General features: G+C 35.7%; 1 protein-coding gene across 3 annotated transcripts; it reads left to right on the forward strand.

The window, feature by feature from the left end:
* Positions 1 to 1,164: 1,164 nt before the first annotated feature.
* Positions 1,165 to 17,828, forward strand: LOC144450513 (krev interaction trapped protein 1-like). 3 transcript variants are annotated; one of them, XM_078141154.1, is made up of 16 exons: positions 1,165 to 1,267; positions 1,453 to 2,049; positions 5,277 to 5,386; positions 5,921 to 6,061; positions 6,740 to 6,802; positions 7,339 to 7,432; positions 8,058 to 8,165; positions 8,461 to 8,559; positions 9,375 to 9,438; positions 9,943 to 10,094; positions 12,015 to 12,131; positions 12,714 to 12,763; positions 13,338 to 13,473; positions 14,321 to 14,485; positions 14,964 to 15,080; positions 15,650 to 17,828. In XM_078141154.1, the coding sequence occupies exons 2-16, from the start codon at positions 1,819 to 1,821 to the stop codon at positions 15,806 to 15,808; spliced, it is 1,806 nt and encodes a 601-aa protein (XP_077997280.1). In that variant the 5' UTR covers positions 1,165 to 1,267; positions 1,453 to 1,818; the 3' UTR covers positions 15,809 to 17,828. The 3 variants fall into 3 exon arrangements, with proteins under 3 accessions (XP_077997280.1, XP_077997279.1, XP_077997281.1); XM_078141153.1 differs by lacking the exon at positions 9,943 to 10,094 and adding an exon at positions 10,651 to 10,802; XM_078141155.1 differs by lacking the exon at positions 9,943 to 10,094 and adding an exon at positions 10,651 to 10,802 and having other exon boundaries at positions 1,453 to 2,018; positions 5,258 to 5,386.
* The last annotated feature ends 3,837 nt before the right edge of the window (positions 17,829 to 21,665 follow it).

Raw genomic sequence — 21,665 nt, forward strand, 5'->3', positions numbered from 1 at the left:
ATATATACACATACTTTTATAGTTTGATTTTGAGCTAAATATTTATAAATTCAAAACAATAACGATGAATGTGTTTTGTCAAATTTCCTCATACCAGGCGCTAGAATAGATAATATTATACAAGCCATGATACAATACTAAATACTTCATAAATCACAAGACTGATACATAGCTTACTAGTTTTTATTTTTAGTCCTATAATAAAGGTATGGAAAGAATCATGTGACCTTAACATAAATTTGAATTTATAAGTTACTCAACTCAGCTAGTGAAAGTTTACTGTAAATCGCATGTTCTATGTTGGGGACAATATATAATTGGACACCAATAAAAAAATAACAATGCCTTATTTTTAACAACTCATAAACAATTTCCCCTCCACTGGCGACGAACAATGCTAACATTGTGTTATGGTTGACCTAAATATAATATACGATAAAGCGGTCCCCGGCAGCGGTCATGTTGACTAAACTCTTGCATGCAACAAGTTCAACAAATTTCATTATTATGCGTTTACACATATTGATATCAGTCACATTTTAGTATAGCCATGCTTGAATAAAAACTTGAGTTTTGAAATTGAGAAATCTGGGCTCCAAGGTCTCTAGAATGTCCGACGAAAACTAACGTACGTGCAAACTCTGGATGGCTTACTGAACGGTAATGCACCCATGGTGCTCGTATGTAGCTGCAGATTTTACAGTTTTTACACCCACACTCTCGCAACCGCAGTCATAATCGGCAATGTATCAACATAAAGTGTTTCTCCATGTTTGCCTTCAGTGTGTACACCGTCTTGCGTATCATTTGTCGAACTTAAAAGTGAAAGACGGCCTAACAAGGCGTTACGTGTTTTCTAAATTTAAATCGGTGATCGTAGCACCTCAAAAATTATTCATTTCCAACAGAAAAACAACATCGTAGCTAAATGTAATATCGGTTCTCAGCTACTTACTTACTTCCTTAATATTTCGAAGGGTTGGTCTCAGTTGAATTAGTCGGTGAAATTGTTGAATTTTAACCGTTTACTCTCCACAACACAACCGCTCATGCGATCACGGATCCTCCCTGTGTATACATGTCATCTTTCGTTTTAAAAGTCAGGTCATGTGACAGCAACATGACCAAATTGACCTTTGACATGATACATATCCCAGTAGGCTATGCTCAAAATGGTGGTAAACTTGATGAAAGTTTGTTGTCCTCGATGCCCGGGAAGATTTTGACGTCGCCAAAACTAGAACTACTCATGCTGTAACCTAAAAAGGTAGGAAAATGATAATTTATAAATATAAGAATCCATTTATGACTATAAATGTGCCACCAAGTGCCAATAACGACCAGAATTTAGCGATAGTATGTTGTACTACGGGATCTGTGGAAGTTTCGCATGTTCGATGTTTACTGGTGAAAGCATATGATGTTTTAAACGTCGAATTATTTATTTTTCAGAAATGTGTCGAATTTAAGAAGTGGATTGGGAAACTCTCATGTATATTCTGTATGTACCTGACCATTAATGACTGGACTGCGAGGCTACAGCACGGAAATGTAGGGGACCACACCCAACGATGCATACATCCTTCGCCGGTGATGGACTAGTGATGGATGGACTCGCCATTCCAACGAGTATGGTCGCGTTACTTTCTTTCGAGGAATGTCAACTTTTGACGACGTTTCTGATATGAGAATGATTTTCACCCAAAAAGCCTATTATACACGCTTGATGTTTTTCCAAACTGCATTTCATAAAATTAATTTTCTTGCAAATTCTCCCGTCACATTTGTGTTGTGAACGGTGAACTGCTATCGGCAACCATGGCAAGTGCCGTTGCCTCTACTTCAACAGACAGGTTGTCTAGAGATCGATATAAGATAGAATCTCATGTGACAAATCCAGCGTATGTGACAGAGATAAGTCAATCGGACACAAGGTGTTCACCTCAAGATGCACTCAGACATATGCAAGACTTAGATCTGTGTGACATTACTGTTATAAACCCGGTCTTCCACTCAGAATGGTCCTTCCCTGGTTCTGTCAGTATAGAGGTATGTATAAAAAATATATATATTTCAAATATTCTGATATTAGCCAGTCGTTTGAAATACCACTAATCTAGTCATAAACCCTCCACACCAATGTCTATGGTCTAGTTATCAAGAAAGGAACTATGCATGAAAGTGGAAAGGCAAGAGAATATAAATAGATGGATCGATCATGCAATGTCAATATTGAATCAATATTTGTAATCCAGTTAAGGGTATTGAGGTACATGTATTTGTGATCAATATTACTAAAGTGAGGTCATGTAGGGAGACTTATATTATACCTCCATGGTAAGATCAGGGTATTTTGCAAATTTGTATGAATGATGAAAAGTGCACATTTCTTAACAGCCTACTCTGCATATAAATAAGGGTCAGATTATGGCACTTATAATGCTAGATGACTTTGACCATGTAACACACTCACAGAGCTCATAGAGCACGTATGTATGAAACTACCATGATTTTAGAGAGTATTACAGATTTGTTATCTCCTAATGTTGGATTGTTTTTCTTATCAATGCCAGTTTTGAAAAGACAGAGGTCGGATTAAAGAACACATTCATTATGTTAAATGACTTTGACCATGTAAAACACTCACAGAGCTCATAGAGTTCCTATGTATGAAACTGTCATTTTAGAGAGTATTACAGATTTGTTATCTCCTAATGTTGGACTATGATATTATGAGTATACAGGAAAGAAATCTGTCACTGTATTTTCAAAAATTAGTTACATTTTGGAGACTATATTTGTGAAAATTATGGCTTGATACACGTTGGAAGAGGCAAGACACTTGCCCAGGATTGAAAATTAGCCCTTTTAAGTGCAGAAAAGTGTTTATTCATTTTATGACATCGACATAAAAGATGCTATATTAGTGAAAGTTTTTATAGTTTGACACTACATGTACATTTCATACTTTGCTAAAAAATATATAGAAATTAGTTATTTTTATTTGTTTATGTTCAGTGAAAGTTTGCCAGTTTTAGACAATTAGAAATCGATAGAAAACCATAGTTGAAACAGTTCAATTGGCTAAATCCAACTACAAGTACAAGAGGGAGAAAGTAAATTCAAGCCCTAGATATGTCAAGGAGTCAGTCATATCTGTCTGTATTGTCAGCAGTATTGTACAAATATGTTGAGTTGAGTGTGGAGGTCTGACTCATAGTGTACTTAAGGTTGGAACCATTCAATTTATTGACATCAAATACATGTATGTTGTGTTAGTGGAATGTTCTGTTTTTCTAGTGTAATGTGTTATTTCTCGTGATATCACTGTGGACATGTGTAGTTTGGCTCTAAACTAATTCTAGCGTATTTAGGTGAATCAATTTTTATGCCAAAATAAATCAATATGAAAGTGAAATCCCTATCACTAGTACAATGTAAATTCAGAATAAATACCTGTAATAAAGGTAGATTTATTTCAAGTCCATACATCTACTCACAAAATGATGTGGCTATAAGTACAATGTACTTATTTTGTGTTCGGCCTAAATAAAAAAAATTAAAAAAATGTGTGGTTCCAATTACGCTCAATTTTTAGATCAGGTGGGGTAGTAGATTTTGATTTTGATTTTTTTGATTTTTTATTTTTTTTGCATGTGTGAATGTCTAGCTCAGGTACAGTGTAGAAATGTTTTCCGTTATTTTCCAAATGGTCCCTGTATTATTGGTTTCTTCTCATCAGATGTACAGCCATTACAGATTGGAAGAACAGTTTTATAAGTCTTTCTAAGTTGATGTCAGTTTCTGTATTCACTATTTCTGACAAGACTTCACAATTTTCGTGATTTTATTATTTTTTTCTCGAATATGTTAAAGGTCGGTAGTGAAAAACTAGTTGGGGTCGGATAACCAGAACCAAACAATTTTTTTTTGTTAGGCCTTATTGGGTGAAACAGTTTTTGCAGCAAAATAAATAAGTGTGAAATGGAATTACTTTCATAAGTGACTTCTGTTTCACTATCGGAAATAAAGGCAGATTTATTTCAGATCAATTATACATTTACTAACAAGTTGTCCACATGAATCTTGGACCGATAAACATTAATTATTTTCAAAACCCGTTTTATAAGGTAGCTGTATCTTGATAGATAATCGTATTATGAACAAGTGTATTATTGTGTTGTAACAGATATTGAAAGGAATTAACCTTGAATAACTGGGTGGAGTCAAACTTTAAATCTAGGTCACCTTTGAATGCACTATGTTTGTTGTGATAAGACACCCCTATTTCAATACTAAACATGGTTCCATCCTGTGATTTATCAGTTCATTTTGAGGAAATTGGGGGGGAGTGACTTTGTACTTAAATAATGGACTTATATTTCCATTAGGTCTATCACAAAGTTACAACCGTAACACCAAAGTATTTAAGCATTTTTTGTATGTACCACAATCATTTATAGCATCCATATCAAGTACATGTACAACCCATAACACCAAAGTAAAGTATTTTCTGCACGTACCACAAAGCACAATCATTTATAGCATTCATATCAAATACAACCCATAACACCAAAGTAATGTATTTTCTGTACGTACCACAATCATTTATATCATTCATATCAAATACATGTACAATCCATAACACTAAAATAAAGCATTTTCTGTTCTGTATGTACAAATGTACCACAATCATTTATAGTATAAAGCCATTCATATCAAATGCAACCCATAACACCAAAGTAAGGTGTTTTCTGTATGTACCACGATCATTTATAGCATCCATATCAAGTACAACCCATAACACCAAAGTAAAGCGTTTTCTTATGTATCACAATCATTTATAGCACCCATATCAAATGTACTGTTTCATTTGCTAATTGACCACTTTAGAAAGGCCACATGCTAGGCTTGTAAATAAACCAATTGAAACAGTATACTTTTACACTTGATATGAATGCTATAAATGAGTGTAGCACATTGAAAAAGTGCTTTACGTCAGTATTACTGGTTGTAAGAACTCATACAATTAACAAAATGTGATGGCTCCATCTAGTGATATTCTGCCAAGAATTGGTTCATTTTATGGAAATGAGGGGAAACACCTTCATTGTACCTGGTTTCTAACTCTGTAGGTCACCGTGGAGTGGTATAAATAAAGTACCAGTTTTACATTGTATTTACTGTATTGGGTACCTCAATCTTACCAAAAATTCTTCATCAACTGTTATTTTTACTTACCTAAACAAATTTACACTTTTGCCTTTTCTTCTCAGGAAATCAACAAATTTTGTTCCGTGGATCTGGTGACTAAAAATCAGTTTTATGGAATGGGTATTCCTAAATATGACAAAATTCAGGCACCAAGAGAAGACAGTATTATAACGTGAGTGAAATACAATGTATACTATTCAGAATTCAAGAGAAAGGTTTATTTGTTATATTTCAGTGTGATCAAGTTCAAATTTATTTGTTAAATTCATTTCATCTGGTTTTGAAACTAAAAGAAATGAGTTTACATAAGTGTGTTATCAGTATTGTTCAAAAGATTTAGGTAATCGTTTCTCAATAAATATCTACATGTAAATTATTATGTAAATTATTATGTAAATTATTATGTAAATTTGTAGGATGCTGGTAAGGCTTAACCAGGCAATAATATGACAGAACCCCATGATGCATGAGTGTAAGTGTGGCATACTCTGGGTATTTTTAACATTTAACCTTCAACATTTATTTGCACGAGTGCTTAAAGTATTCACTGCAAGCACGAGTGCAAATATCCTTGAGTACCAACGTTGGCATTAACGCAGCATACATTGGGTTCTGTTATGTATTATGTTTATCCGAAACAAAAAATTCCGAAAAAATGACATTATGCAATCACATGCTTTCAAGTAGAACCTATTATCTCTTGCAGACAAAGCTGGGTTGAAGAATTTCCTCTCCATAGTGCAGCTGTAGAGGGCAATGTTCCAAGAATCAAGCAATTACTGAGTGACGGCCATAGTCCACATTTAGCAGACAAAGATTATTGGTCAGCTTTACATTATGCATGCTGGTAAGTAGGACTTGAAGTGTTGTCATAGTAACAGTCAGTCTGACAGTTTTCTACTTCAGTTAAAATAAAAATTATCATGTGCAGTGTTTGTAGCACAACGGAACTGAAGTTCAGTATTGCTATAGTCCTAGTACAGTGTGTGTCTGTCGTGTTGTGTGTGTGTGTGTGTGTGTGTGTGTGTGTGTGTGTGTGTGTGTGTGTGTGTGTGTGTGTGTGTGTGTGAGGGGAATGGGTATCTGCCCAGGGGTTAATATTTCCTCTTAGTCCTGATTGAAACAATGTTAGTTGTCCTAACTGTGTAATCTTGTATAAATATCATTACACAGTGTTTTTGCTAAGGTTGGGTAACCCCAGTAACAGAAAGGGGTAAATGTTGCATAGCTTCCCATACAATCTACCATAATTTTGTGTGGGAACCCCAGTAAAATAACTGGGGAAACCCTATAGATTTAACCTGCTTACTGCCCTTAAATAAAACACTGGTACATTTTTATCATGCCATCTGACCTTATATGGTTCTGGAGAGGAAAATGGACAGTCATATGCCTTACATATTATGCTCCACATATAATGGAGTGATTCTAGTTTCTTCAATCACTATTAATATTATGGGTTCAATATTTCTACTAGTAAGTCATTTCAACTATCAAAAATTACCAGTGTTCTTTATTTGTTTAGGTATGGTCGCAGTGATGCTGTCAAAGTACTCTTACAACAAGGAAGATGCTCTCCAAATGTAGAGTAAGTATACTAGGTGGTATTCTCAACAAACATTGACACTGGCAAATGTTTACCCAAGCTGTGACCTTTGTGTGTTTTTCTCTAAACTTTGACACCCATCTCAAATCGCAATGATAATGTTACTTTTGACCTTTCTGAGAGATTTAATAGGGAACTTGCAATCCAAACTGAGCATGCTCAGACGCAAAGGACTATGGGATTATCTGTGGTTATCGTAATAACTAATCTAGAGCTACCAATAAAATTAACCTCCCACAGAGATCAGGGTGACTATGAATTGATCATTCCTGATTATAAACAATGTAACAATATTGTTTACAATGCTAATTGATTAGTATTTATTATCACATTTCCCATGATGCAACATTCAACATGGCAGGTTTGCAAATTCCCTATTGCTGTACATATTTTGAACAATGTTCTACTCCAAATTTATGAGAGAAAAAAATTTGTAATTCTCAGCTGATAGTAGAAGAAACAGTAAATAGCGGTAAAATACTTACAAACATTCTTCTTATTTGTGTGTTCATGTATAGAACTGAGACTGGTGCAACTCCGTTACATTTTGCTGCCCGACAAGGTTTTCCCAGAGTTGTACAAATATTGTTGGCTCATCAAGAGATAGATAAGGTAAGACAACATTTTTGTAAACAAATTAAAACTTATACTAAAATCAGTATTATTTAGCATTTTCTGACAAGGTGCTCAAAGCACTTAACAATTATTACCCCTGAGATGGATCCATAATGGCGCAATGGTCCTTTACACTTCCTCAACTCCCTGGGGAGGATACAATCCATTGCAGCCTCATTCTCGTAAACCAGAGCTGTTATTTCTTCCTCTGTATGTGCATAGGATAAAAGCATTCACATTGCATCCTCTATCCTGCCAGGTCCCTCATTGCACACAGCTGGGTTGACTGACACACAATTATAGTTCAAATATTGCCCAAGGACTATAGCCAGTCAGAAACAGACTGTTACAGTGAGGTTCAAACCTGCAACATGCAGATTCCAAACTGATTGCTCTAACCATTTAACAATCATGACTCCACTTCTTGAAAGAGCTTGCTGAAGTGCAAAACTTCTCAAAGAATCAACCCATTTTTGTACTCAAATACAGCTGAAGTCAGGTTTTATTTGAAATCTGGTGTACATAACTTCTCGTATATTTTTCCAAACGTTATAAATGACAGATCACATGTAAAGAAATCACATGTGCTTCATTGTCATTGTCGCCATATTATCTATTATAGACGGCTGTTGACAATGACAACAAGACGCCGTTACAGCTATGTGAAGAGTACAGGATGGAAGATTGGAAAACGGCGTCTGCAATGCTCAGAGAAGCCCTCCGTAAACCGGTGAGTTATTCTCAAGTTATACAACCATTTCAGAACCCAGCTAACATTAGCGTCTTAGCTAACATTAGCTTCTATCAAGACAACACTTCACAACCATTTCAGAACCTAGCTGAGATTAGCTTCTATCTAGACAACAGTTTACAACAATTTCAGAACCTAGCCAACTTTAGCTTCTATCTAGACAACAGTTTACAACAATTTCAGAACCTAGCCAACATTAGCTTATATCTAGACAACGGTTTACAATCATACGCTATCATTATTACATTACGATATATATTTTATTTCATTTTAGGCACCCAAAATTGATGTTCATTTGATGGACCTTGATGGATCACATGTAGTACTTGATTTGGTTTCTGGTAACAATACGACGGTTGAACAACTTCTTAGGGTAAGAATCAATAGTTTATACCTTTTGGGTTGTAATTTTGTGTATGTAGTACAGGAGATTTCATCCTAGCTTGCAAATGCTATTAAACAGTGTATCAAGATTAGCGAAACTGATTACCACATTTCATGTTGAGATAGACACAATAAAGATAACACACAAATATCCCTTACACAGTGTGTACTCTGTAGACACAATAAAGATAACACACAAACATCCCTTACACAGTGTCTGCTGTGTAGACACAATAAAGATAACACACAGACACATCCCTTACACAATGTCTGCTCTGTAGACACAATAAAGATAACACACAAACATCCCTTACACAGTGTCTGCTCTGTAGACACAATAAAGATAACACACAAACATCCCTTGCACAGTGTCTGCTCTGTAGACACGATAAAGATAACACACAAACATCCCTTGCACAGTGTCTGCTCTGTAGACACAATAAAGATAACACACAAACATCCCTTGCACAGTGTCTGCTCTGTAGACACGATAAAGATAACACACAAACATCCCTTGCACAGTGTCTGCTCTGTAGACACAATAAAGATAACACATTGGTCTTGATACATTGTTTAATACCATTTGCTAACTAAGGCGAAATCTCCTGTAATGGTAGCTATTGTATTCTACTTACTGAAGCATACTTTATCATTTACTTACCATTGGCAGAAATACACACCATTATTAAACCATTGACATTGTGAACAATGTTAGAAGACGGTCTTCAAAGCATTCTTAAGAATGTGAAGAAAACAAATTTGTCGTTAAATAATTCTCTCATCATTCTGTGTTTCTTCCAACAGCAACTAGACCTTCCCGATGGCTGTGAGCACCTTTTTGCAATATGGATCGCATCACAGAATTTACGTAAGTTTGCTATACTAAGAATGAATGCGTTCAGTGATTTTCAACAAGATCTTATGTACAGTCATACCATATCATTGTCAGAAATCATCATTTTGTTACAAGGTATATCAATATAGTTCCTTGATTTTCAATCACAGCAGCTATAATAAGACATGTTCATGATGTAAAAGTTGCGATAAAAGAAAGAAAAAATTATGTTTAAAAAAAAAATACATATAAATGTGTAGAAAGCTCACAGTTAAGAAATGTTATGTTTTTCTTGGTGCGTTTTGCACCCAATTCATTACGAAATAAGGCTTTACAGGGGTTTATCAAAAATTTTAGAAAGTTCAGATTTTCGAGTAAACAACATCACATATAGGTTGTGTTCCTTCCACTGCTATTTTCACAAAATTTATTATGTGAACAGTTTTCACTAAAACTTTTCAAAAGTTTTACAATTTCATTGTGATGTGTGTGCATTTTTTTGGTGTGTGTTGTTTTCACTTGACTTATTCCGCACAGAGTTACAATTAAAGTCCACTCATAGACCTATCATGGAGGTCAGGGAATGGGAATTCACTGTCAGACAGTTTACCAATTATAGACCAGAGAAGGAAAGACCATACTTACATCTACAAAGAAATGCACTAGTGTCATTACAGAATGAACGAAAGGTGGGTGCTTCCCAAACAAATAAAAATGACTGTCTGCTGGAATTCTCGCATTTCTGAGATCTACCTTATAGTCAACAATAAATTCTACATATCAAATTTCTTTCCTGTCAAAAAAATTTGGAAAATAGCGTTGGCAAATACATTTTTTGCCAAAATTTTCTCACATTCTAGCAACAAAATAATTGTCTGTCAATTATGATTTGTTTAGAGTTTTTCATCACAAAACTGTACAAAAATGGTTGTGATAGAAATACAAACTAAAATTTTGATGGCGTCATCGTACAACACGTCATTTTTTGCATAAATTGGAAGCTCAGACCATAATCAGCAAAGTAGAAGTAAAAGACATTTTATTTCAAAATAGTTGCTTTCTCAAGAAGGTTTCACAACGATCATTGAAAAAAAAATGATGCTAGTGTGAAAGGTAATCATGTACAAGGTTCTCAGAAATGTAACAGGATTCCAGCGACTGTCATCTCCGTTTGGGTCTGCATGACAATCGCCACGTGGCCAAGATCAGAAAATTCAACTGCTTGTTTCCTTTGATCGCACACAGATTTACAAATGCGACCAGAACATAAGCCTTTACACCATCTAAAGTCTTGGGAGATAATAGTTAGACAATTGACAAACTACAAACCCGAGGCCGAGAAACCACGACTCTGTTTACGCCGAGATGCTAGGTTGCCTTTGTCAGTTGAACGAGAGGTACGTTAGGCACACCCAGTTTGTAACAATGGTGTATCGTTTAGCGGTGTTCGTGTAGTGTCGGGAACACGTGTAGCTTTTAGTCATACTCACCTGGTGGCATGATTTCAAATTAATATTCTCTAACACACATTAGTTGGGTTGGTAGCATTTTTCTGATTTAAATTCTTTGTTTGCTGTTTTTTTTTAATTAATGCCTGTGTATGTGTTTTAATTAATAATTAACAATTCTGCAGTGCTGCGGTCAAATCCTAACAAAAAATTCCCCTTTTTTTGTTCATAAACATAGTCAGCCAAATTTTTTAGTTTATTTATTTATTTATTTATGCATATTTAATATTTCAAACAAGATAAATTCTAAATTTATTCATAAGCTGTGATAACAATAGTGTTAACTGCACTACACCAAAACAAAGATAAATATAGGTGAAAAGCACACAAATTCTTTATAGTGTGACCTTTGACCTGCTTATTTGAATATTATTATTTATGCATAATTAGCATTTGCATGTAATGAATTATTCATTACCCCAATGTCATAATGATGGAAACTTGCTTATAAAAAATTATCTGTTCCTTCCTAAATACCTGCCTGAGACAAAAATTTAATCTCTTGAAAAAAGTAATCAGCTTTTTCTGTAGATTATAATTGTAAATGTAATAAAAATTTGTTTGAATGTTGTATCATTTGTCATGATATAAAAATTGAAGAAATTGTAAATTAGTGTTATTTGAGAATTAGTACAAGGAAATTATAATCTTGTCATTTCTGTTTTGAGTTGTTTATGCATATAAAACTCACCTTGTATGTTTTGATCATAGCATGTTATCACCATTTTTCACGTTCCATGTGTGGGGCTTGCTGCTGGCTGCATGGCTTCAATGTTATATATATATTTATTTTCCCAGACATTAGCATCACAGTCAACTTTTTTCGTGCATTAGTTACCAGTCACTAATTCTGTTAATTTTCATGCAATAACATTAATGATTTCTATTTGTTCATGGTATCCAATGATCATAAAGCAGTTCGCTTTCTGTTCCTATGCAGCCAAAGCAGCATACTAACCCACAAAGTGTACCCAAAAGTTCAATCATAAAAAACAAAAGACGGTGACATTACAACTTTGACCATAGAGGGCGACATTTAGATTCCTGTATTCCCAGCGTTATTTTTGTACACGATTACATAGTAGCTTTGTTCTTCAACAGGTGAAGGATCATGAAGCAATTAAAATGCTCTTTAATGAGTGTGTACTCAATGTCCTGAAGTCAATGTACCCGACAACAGACCAAGATGCTATCGGTTTAGCTGGTATATTAATGCAGGTAAAGCACATCATATATTTTGCATTTGTATCCATCTGTACAAATACTAGTCTAGCTGCTTGACCCCAGTCTTTCTTCTGATAGATATGAGCTAACGACCTTCAGTTCCCTTCACAGTGAGCAGAATAGTCAGAGGGGTCGAGCAGCAAGACTATGTTTATACCTGCAAAGTCAAGTAACTATGACAGAGTGCACGAGTTCAAAGTAGAAAGAATTGTATATATTCATTATTGTGGCAGCCACATCATTCAGTGTTAAAAAATATGTATTAGACTAGCATTTCCAGACAAGGCAGCTGCTTACTGTGTATCTCTAGCTGTTTATTGTTGATATCATCACAAACTTTTCGCATAACTTCAACACGTCTGTCTCCATTGTAGTAAATGTGGAAACAAACTTGGAAACCAATACCAGTAATCTATCAATGTTAACATTTTCGTTTGTTCTTCGCTTGAAAGAACTCATATAAAGTATACAAATCTCTATGTACATATCACAGATGGCAAGGAATGGTAGAAAATATTGTTTATCGACAGTTTTTGTAAAATGTGCAATCATTGACATTTCTTTTCTCTTTTTCAGATTATTTACGGTGATCATGATCCCAAGAAACACAGATCAGGATTTTTGAAGTAAGCAAAAATAAGATAATATGATAATGAAATATAATTAGATTATAAATGTATAATTATGGATATTTTGTTTGATAGTTTTGTGAACACCTAGATATTATTGTTCGTGATATCTGTGTTCTCCATGAGGTTTTTTTTTTGAGTGCTGGCGATGTTCTCTGCTGTATTTTCACAAGCGTAGTGGATGAAAGCCTGGAAGAAAACATCGCAATCGTTAGTGCAAATACCCCATAGTCCTTCCAGTGTCACTTCAATACCAGTCGTGCATGTGAGGTTCTGTTTATTATTACAAATGTTTATCGAAACCATAAATTTTGCAAAAAATACTACAATTGTTTGCACTTTTGTTTGTGTGATTTATTATACATGGCCCATGGACATGCAGGGTTCTGCCAAGGTGGAGAGTAGTCCCAATTACTAATTAATATTCATCCTAATTTGCATAATTAATATTCATGACATGAGTAGGAATACCATAATGCATTACACCACCAATTTTTATTTTGTTGTTAAAAAAAATTATTTTCCGTACTTCTCATAAAAATTATAATCACTTTTGATTCTTTTCAAACAGTAATATCAACCTCCGGCATTTCATTCCGTCTATCAAGTTAATGGGAAGATCACAAAGTGGGAAAAGCATTAACTGGGCTCACAAGATAGTTCAGGAACACAAGAATGTCACTGCCAAAGGCATCAAAGATGTAACAGTAAGTGTATAACCAACCTGCAAATACAGTGCCGGGAAGTGTAGTGTCGCATTTACTCTATAGATATGGACTGTTATTATGTCTACATAAACAATAAAAACAACAGTTGTATCAGTGGTTATTGTTAATTGTGGAAAGCACTCCATTGAGTTTGTAATGTTCTTAGATGTGACTCCGGTAATTAGGATTTGGTTTACTGAGATAGACACAAACTAAAACTATTGTTTGATGCTGTATATTACACAAGTGGGTGATATCGGTTTTTCTGTTATGTGACTGTAATGATCATGTGATCAAGGTAGTATAAACATTGGAAGTCACAAAACAGTACATCGCAAGTTTATGGAACTAGTTTTCAGAGACACCTCCCTACTGAGACTATAATTAAACCAACATCCATGGCTATATCAACATGTTGTGTCTGTCTATGTTAGTTTGTATCTGTCTTAGTAAACCGAAGCTTCATTTCCCAAATTAATAAATAACGGGAGATTAAAAACTTGGCAGTGACGTGTGGAGTATTACATTTACTCATCAGGGAAAAGCATTTGTAATGTAACTTACCAGTGGACTGACAAAAGTCATCAACGCAAAGAGATGTCGGCTACGTCAAAGAGCCAAAATTTACTGCCAAATGTAATCCTGTGACACTAACATCAAAGATAGATTCAAAAAATAGTGTTGGTCAGGTCATGAGAAAATTGAAATAACGTGAAAATTGAAATAAATATGACCACAAATTTTTTTGGCCAAGTTGAAAATATATAAATTTGGTCATGTCATGTAAAACATAGAAATAAATATGGCTGCCTTTAATGCTGACATAATTTATCTACTTTACTTTCAGAAACTACAAATCATGTACTTAGAGTACTGTAGAGGGCGCTTTCCAGCCTACGGCTCAGCTTTCTTCTTTGGATTTGCTCCCCCACCACGTGAAGCACGAAATCCAGTCGGGGTGTTTATTGGAATCAACTCACAGGGTATTCACCTCATCAGAGCAGACACAAGGGTAGGGGTCAAAGTTCACTCCCCTTCTGTACTTTGGTTAGATATTCTGGCAAATATTGTATCACTGATTATAGTAAAAGCGTGTATTTCACAGCACTACTTCATCACCAGAGGGCGCCAATCATTTGAAAGGCTATTGACTTACTCTTGTTTAGACTTCAATCATTTGAAAGGGCTATTGACTTATTTTTGTGTAGATTTCAGGTGGCACCAATCATATTAATGGTGTATTGTCATATTCTTGAGACTTAAACTCGAGGTGGCGCCAATCATGTGAAAGGTCTATTGACTTATTCTTGTATAAACTCAAACTCAAGGTGGCGCCAGTCTTATGAAAGGTGTATTGACAAATTCTTTTATTGAGATATGTCACTGCTCATTCTAAAGGTCTGTTACATGTTTTGAAAAAAAAAACAGACATTCCTAATGTCTGCTGTTGCATTATCACTAACTTCATTCACTTATTTTCCTTTTCTCAGACCCTGATCTATTCTGTAAAGTACGACGGCTTACATTGGGAATGTACACAAGACAAGGGAATGTTTAAACTACTAAAGAAAGAAAGGCCACCGTTTATAGAGATCAGGACCAAACAGGTATAGTTGTTGACATATACTACAGAAGTTATGTAGAGTAAGAGTTGAAAGTTACAGCACATTGCAGATTACAGTTTACTATCTCTGTTTTAAAATAATCCTGGGGGGGGGGGGGGTACCACGTTTTTCCTCAGGAGGGCAATTATTACTTGGCTCAGTTATGATTAGGTAGACCTTGGACCACATTTTAGAACAAGCAAAATCGAAAATAATGTAGAGTGGACCCATTTTAGGCTCTTCAGCTCGAAAAAAAACACTCCCCATTTTAGACCAAAGGGCTAGAAAATGCACCACAATTTCACAAAGGGCAGCACATATAAGTATAGTCAAATAGGGGAGTAGCCCCCTGGGGGATACAATTGTCCACACAGTACAGAAACCGGAATTGCCCAATTTAAGATTACACTTCCTTGCTACATTTTTGTACACATGAACTTGACTTACATCACATCACATCAGTGAACACTAACCCATATCATTCAGTGCCCCTAATAGTCGGATTATACCTGGTAAAATTGAACTTGACTGTGATGATGATTTAGGTTCACACTGTTTATTTACTCCTCCAGGCTGCAATTATTTGTAACTTGATGGGAAAGCTGTCAGGCCGGATACCTATCCCAAATGCAAAACTGCAACGACAGACTCAAAAACAGAAACGGCAACAGCAGACACAACAACAAGAACAGTCACAACAACCACAAAGAGCATCAAGTTCAAAGAGGTAGCAGAGAGGGTTATGTCCAAGGAGGTAGTGAAGAGGACAAGTTCAAAGACATAGTTCATCAAAGAGATAGCACAGAGACTTACATTCAAGGAGAAAGCTGAGAGGATCAAGTTCAAAGAGGTGGCAAAGAGAACCAAGTTTAATGAGATGGTAAAGAGGGTCAAGTCCAAAGAGGTGAAAAAGAAGATCAAGTTCAACGAGATAGTGAAGAGGGTCAAATTCAAGTTCAAGAAAGTAGCTGCTTCATCCTGATTACAAGTTGTGATGTGTTGATTTTGTGACTTCCAGGATAGACGAACTGTAGATCTTTGAGGGGGTCAAACTTACACTTGGGAAACTTGTGAAGTTTTTTCACAGACATATTTGTATGAAGTAACTTAAATTTGCTACTGTGTAAGCAATACCAAACAATGCACCTTTTTTTTCCAGGGAAAAAAACGATAAATAATTTCTCAAAAAAGTACTGACTTTGAATTTCACCTTGTTTAGTACAATGCTCAAGTAGACCACTTGTAATTTTTCACTCCTGAAAAACATTATCTTAACAAAACCACAAGTGTATTCACCTTTGACAGACTTAACAAGACCAGTTTTCAAATCTAATAAGATGGTACTCAGTGGTTCAATATATCAAGTTGACAAATGAGAATCAGAAATACAAAGAAGTAACCAATCACAGGAGGTCTATCAAACACAAACTTGAGCAAGACTACTTTTCAAATCTGATAGGATGGCATTCATTGGTTCAGTATTTGGACCAATGAGAAGCAGATGTCAAAAAAAGTAGCCAATCACAGGTGTTCTTATGCTATAATTTAATTTATTCAAATACTTGGTAATGTAGCTATACCAATTCATAAACTGCCAATTCTAATATTGGTTTTGATGCCTTGATGAAGGATAGAATAAAATTTCTTTGTTCTGATGGATTTTTTCCAACTTTTTTAACTTGTAGACATTTTTTTTGCTGTAAATATGTCCTGTTTTATTTTCTACTGAGTGTATATAAACGGAAAGCTGTCCAGACGGTTTTGATGAAATAATATAGAGTAACTTTTTACTTTCGATTCCAGCCATGTTTGCCATAAAAGATTTCCTAATATATTTAATATGACAGTAGGGCAGGGCTGAACAACAAATTTGTGAAATGAATTTTCATTTTGTGCCGGATTTTTTTTTGACTGGTAATATTTCTGATGTAGCTTATGCATACCTTGATTTGAACATTTTTTGCTTGTATCATCTGTTCTGGTACATGATCATGATAATGATAGCCAAAAATCAGGCCTTTTAACAAAACTGTGTGGTTCCAATTACACTCAATTTCGTCAGTTTCTGCATCCATTATTTTTCACGAGACTTCACAATTTTCGTGATTTTATTTATCTTTTTCTCAAATACATAAAAAAACAGTTTAGGTCGGCAGTGAAAAACTAGGTGGGGTCAGGTGACTGGAACCAAATAATTTTTCTTTACATCTTATCCATTTTGAATCGCATAATGCAAATACTAGCTCAGAACTTCCGCTTGGTCAGTCTTGATTGTGTCCTCTCAACGCATGCCTAGGAAAATAAATTCTATATTTTACTATTAATGAAGATTTGGCGAGAAAACAAGAACTAATTTTTACTGGATTTTGATTCTGATCACCATTTCAGATTACAATGCATTCTCGCAAATCAGAGCTGTTATTTCATCCGCCATACCTCTGGTTGGTGCATTTTGGACGTTGCCATAAAAGAGGCTGTGGTTCGCGACGATGCAGTAACGTCTCCACATGATGTAAATTACCATATAATGTGAATATAATGAAATGGTGTCGGTAGATGGCATCAGTCAATCACAAAGTGATAAATTTTCTGATGAACGCAATCCTGATTTCTCAGTATCTATGTGCATTAAGCCTTTGCTAAGTCAGTAATCAAATTGAGATTTTATTACTGAACCGTTGAGAGTGTATTGAGAGGACGTATTGAATTTCAACCATACATAGATAAAGCAAGTACAACAGCTGGGGTTTCTTGGATTGAAAAAACCTTGGTTGGGGTGCTGGGGTGGGGGTGAAGGTGGGAGTTGGGGGGGGTATACTCGCGTACCACTTACAGAGGGTTCAAGAGTTCAGCAAGGTATACACTACACCCTCATATCTGAGTGCTTGGTTTCAGAAAATGCAACAACGGTTAGTTATTTAAGTTTGTAAACTAATTATCATAATCTAGCAGTATTTACTATTTGCGGATTAGGATTGTTCTCCGATAGGCTCATCTTTCAAGTGAAATGAAAAGACGCATCATGTTCTTGCTGAAGCATTTCAAATACCCAATCTTGGATACCAATGTAAACCTGCTCACCCTGTAAATATTGGTATAGCCCAAGTCTACAATTACAAGGTTGGACCAATCCATTAGATACAGGAGTGGAAGCATACAAGCTCAGAGTACCTAGCACTATATATAGTACTACTCATTTAGTAAGTTATATCGGGTTGCCATAGTAACTGACCAAAATTGATATTCGTATTTTGGTATTTAGGATCAGATTGTATTAAATGGAAAACTAACAATGCCCATCAGGTCTTTGTTGTTGTTTTTAAGATCGTGTGTAGATGCTACAGACATTGTAAATAAAGGTTATTATAAAAATCCTGTCGTAGATAGCTTGTTTCCTTCAATTCATGATTCTGTGAGTAGCAAAAGTGTCCCCATGTGGATGAGAAGTAGGTAATTGTTTATGGATGTTCAAATAAAGTGACCATATGGATGAGGATTAGGTATTTATTTTGGATTTTTAATTTGTAAAACAAATTTATCATGGCTTCCTACTTTAAAAAATCAATGTGAAACAACATATACAAAGTCCTTTTTTGTAACTCAATAAATTGCAAAAGATTAATAAATGTGTAATTTGTAAAATGCATGTTATTGTACGTACAATAACAAACTTGTGTACACATTGTTTAGCTTTTTGCAAAGTATTGAGTTACAAATAGACCTGTTCAATGCTGTTTCACATTGATTTTTCAAATAGGAAGCCATGATAAAATTGTTTAATAAATCAAAATCAAAATCCAAATCCAAATGGTCACTTTAAAACTGAGAATGAATCGGCATTTTCTTGAACAAAGAAACAGCATAAGATTTAAACGAATTATTTCCGAGGTGTATTTCACGTTAAAAAGCAATTATTTCTATAAGTTATAGCTATAAACGAAATCCTACAGTCCTTAAACACATTTGGGTGACACGTCCATGGTAACACATAGTAGTAATACATTCTTGTACCACAACCCAGGGTTCTTATTACTTACGAGTACCACTTCGAATTCACCTGTTCAGGTCGACAGGCTCAGATGTCAAACTGTCCGTTTGCTGGCTTTACCGCTATAGGTGGCGTAGTGGCGACGACGACGAAATCCTTACAATTGTAACAATTAATTTTACAATCACTTTTTATTTGTTTTAAGCAACACTCTTCTTACTTACAGCATGGTAAATTTAATCAAACTCAGAATGGGTTCGAACCCCAACCCCCAGTAGTAAGGGATATAATATGATATGATAACAAATTTATATAGCGCGTGGTATCCATTTAAAATGTTCACTGGCGCTTTACAAAGTGTCACTTAAATATGCTCTCTCAAAAAAGGAGGTCTTTAGCCTAGATTTGAAAATTTCAGTACTTGATGCTGAACGAATATGACTTGGAAGATCATTCCACAAGGTAGCAGCGGCATATGAGAAAGAACGATCACCATAGAATCTGAGTCTTGTTCGTTTTAAGAGAAACTTTGTCACTTGAGCGGAGAGATCTGGTCGGTTTATTAAGTTCGATGAGTGTAGTGAGGTAGTCAGGTGCGGTGCCGTTCAAAGCTTTGTAGGTAAGAAGTAAAATCTTGAATTTGATTCTATATATTACAGGGAGCCAGTGGAATTTCATCAGGGAGCCTTCAATAATTACAAGGGGATGAGTTATTAGTTATAAAATTTATAGTTACTTTCATCAATTGTTGTGTTGTTGTTGTTTTTCACTTTACAACTGTTGGCTAAAAGCCAATGGAATGGGTAGTTCTTGTCATGACATTTGATAAATAGCTCTATTGCCAATGGACCTATATCTAGGTCACACGACGTACCAGCCAAAGTGGTGGCCATTAGCATACCTGAACTGACTCCTCTAGCTGGTTGGAAAGACACTGTCTTCACTGGATATATAAATCACGCTTTCTTTGACTATTTTTTTAGAGGTGAAAGCCACTACATTAAATGAAGATAAAATGTTAGGTTCTGGAGAATCGTTTCATGAGTTAGTTAGTTAGTTATTGCCAAGAAACAGCTCATTGAAAAATTTTCACTTTCATTGCTCTAGTAGTGTCCCGTGTTGCATCACGGGAGTCATCAGACATGAATATGTATGAGATGAATATTGATGACTGTTTATCAGAAGGTAACAGTGTTACCGATGAGATATTCATAGTTTTAGTAAATTCGATATTTTGACCATAATGTTATGTTTATGCCACAATGGGCCTTTGCGAACTTTGCCGTGGTGGTGCTCTACTTCCTGTCTGTGTGTACCTTGGACATGGCATAGGTTACTCAGTGAATCATAGAGCGCTGCTGCTTTCCTCGATGTCTGAACTATACGAAAAACACCCCCGATTTACACTTCTACAGAATATCAAGGGATGATGATACCCCCCAATTTGAGCAAGGGCGCTCTATTCTCAATTTCCTGTTTGCAGTCTGGAATGGTCTATTGGTATCAATTAAAAGTTATTCACTCTACCTGCTCCAACAGGTAGATTGTAGTGATAGGGATAGAATTGAAAGTTGAGGACTTTGTGGTTACATTGCTGTGTGGTTGACCTTTCAAACACTGAGTCCAAACTTCAGGACTACAAGCTCTGAGGTCTGAGGTCTCTCGACCAAGCTCCATCTCCATAACCTTCCTAGGAACTCCTGGAATGAAGAGCCAAGAACCAAAAACCCCTTTTTGTCTCTAACTACTAGTTAAAATACTTATCTCTTTTCTCATTGGTTGCTAGCTAACCTTAACCAATTTGATTAAAAAGTCAGTAAACTTTAGTCAAGGTCGTGGAATTCAGGTCACAAGAGTATACTTAAGTAAGTTATGAGATAATCTTGCTGCCAGACCCCTCGGGCTTGCTATTCCGCTCACTGTGAAGGCGGCCGCAGGTATCTAGTGAGGGCGGTGACCTAAATGAGTGTTCCACCGTCATATCTATCAGAAGAAAGCCTGAGGTCTAGCAACTAAGCTATGAGGAGCTGTTCCAACGAAACAGTGCTCCACTGTTCTTTAGAGTGTGCTCGGCTTGGATATAAATCTCTGAGATATCTACTATGCTAATTCCCTAAAGTCCAAGTAATCCCGTGTACAAGTGGAGTTACGATAGTTATTCTTAGTATAGTCACCGAGCATCCTACTAACTAACCCAGGGTTTGAATGGTTTTCTGTACCCATCATCCTCTTCACTAGGGCTTTGCGTATGGGATAGTGAAGGGGATGATGGGTACCGAAAACTAGTCTAATGTCCAGCCTTGGGCTGGACGGCTAAAACTACCAGAATTATGATTGTTTAGATGATACTTGTCATAACAATCGTTGTCGAGTGTCGAGAGAAAATATTATATTTGTATCTTCACTGAGAAATAAAGTTTTTTGTCATCTAATTTCACTTCTTGTGGCACATCTAATGTTGTAGCGACTGTTCAGCTACTGCATCATGTTACACTCGTACCGGATCATATGAGTACACAGGGAATACCTCAACAGACATAGATTTATGTTTCGCCATTTACCTCTCCAAACTTGGTCTCTTTTTCTCCTTCTGGCCTTTA

The sequence above is a fragment of the Glandiceps talaboti genome, chromosome 20 (assembly GCF_964340395.1).
Source record: "Glandiceps talaboti chromosome 20, keGlaTala1.1, whole genome shotgun sequence".
Classification (NCBI taxonomy): domain Eukaryota; kingdom Metazoa; phylum Hemichordata; class Enteropneusta; family Spengelidae; genus Glandiceps; species Glandiceps talaboti.

What these genes read in the sequence shown, in the direction of transcription:
- LOC144450513 (XM_078141154.1), top strand. Translation starts at nt 1,819, where the DNA reads ATGGCAAGTGCCGTTGCCTCTACTTCAACAGACAGGTTGTCTAGAGAT. An exon ending in GCTTTACATTATGCATGCTG is followed by an intron (nt 6,062 to 6,739) that starts GTAAGTAGGACT and finishes TTATTTGTTTAG; the next exon opens with GTATGGTCGCAGTGATGCTG. An exon ending in TAGAGATCAGGACCAAACAG is followed by an intron (nt 15,081 to 15,649) that starts GTATAGTTGTTG and finishes TTACTCCTCCAG; the next exon opens with GCTGCAATTATTTGTAACTT.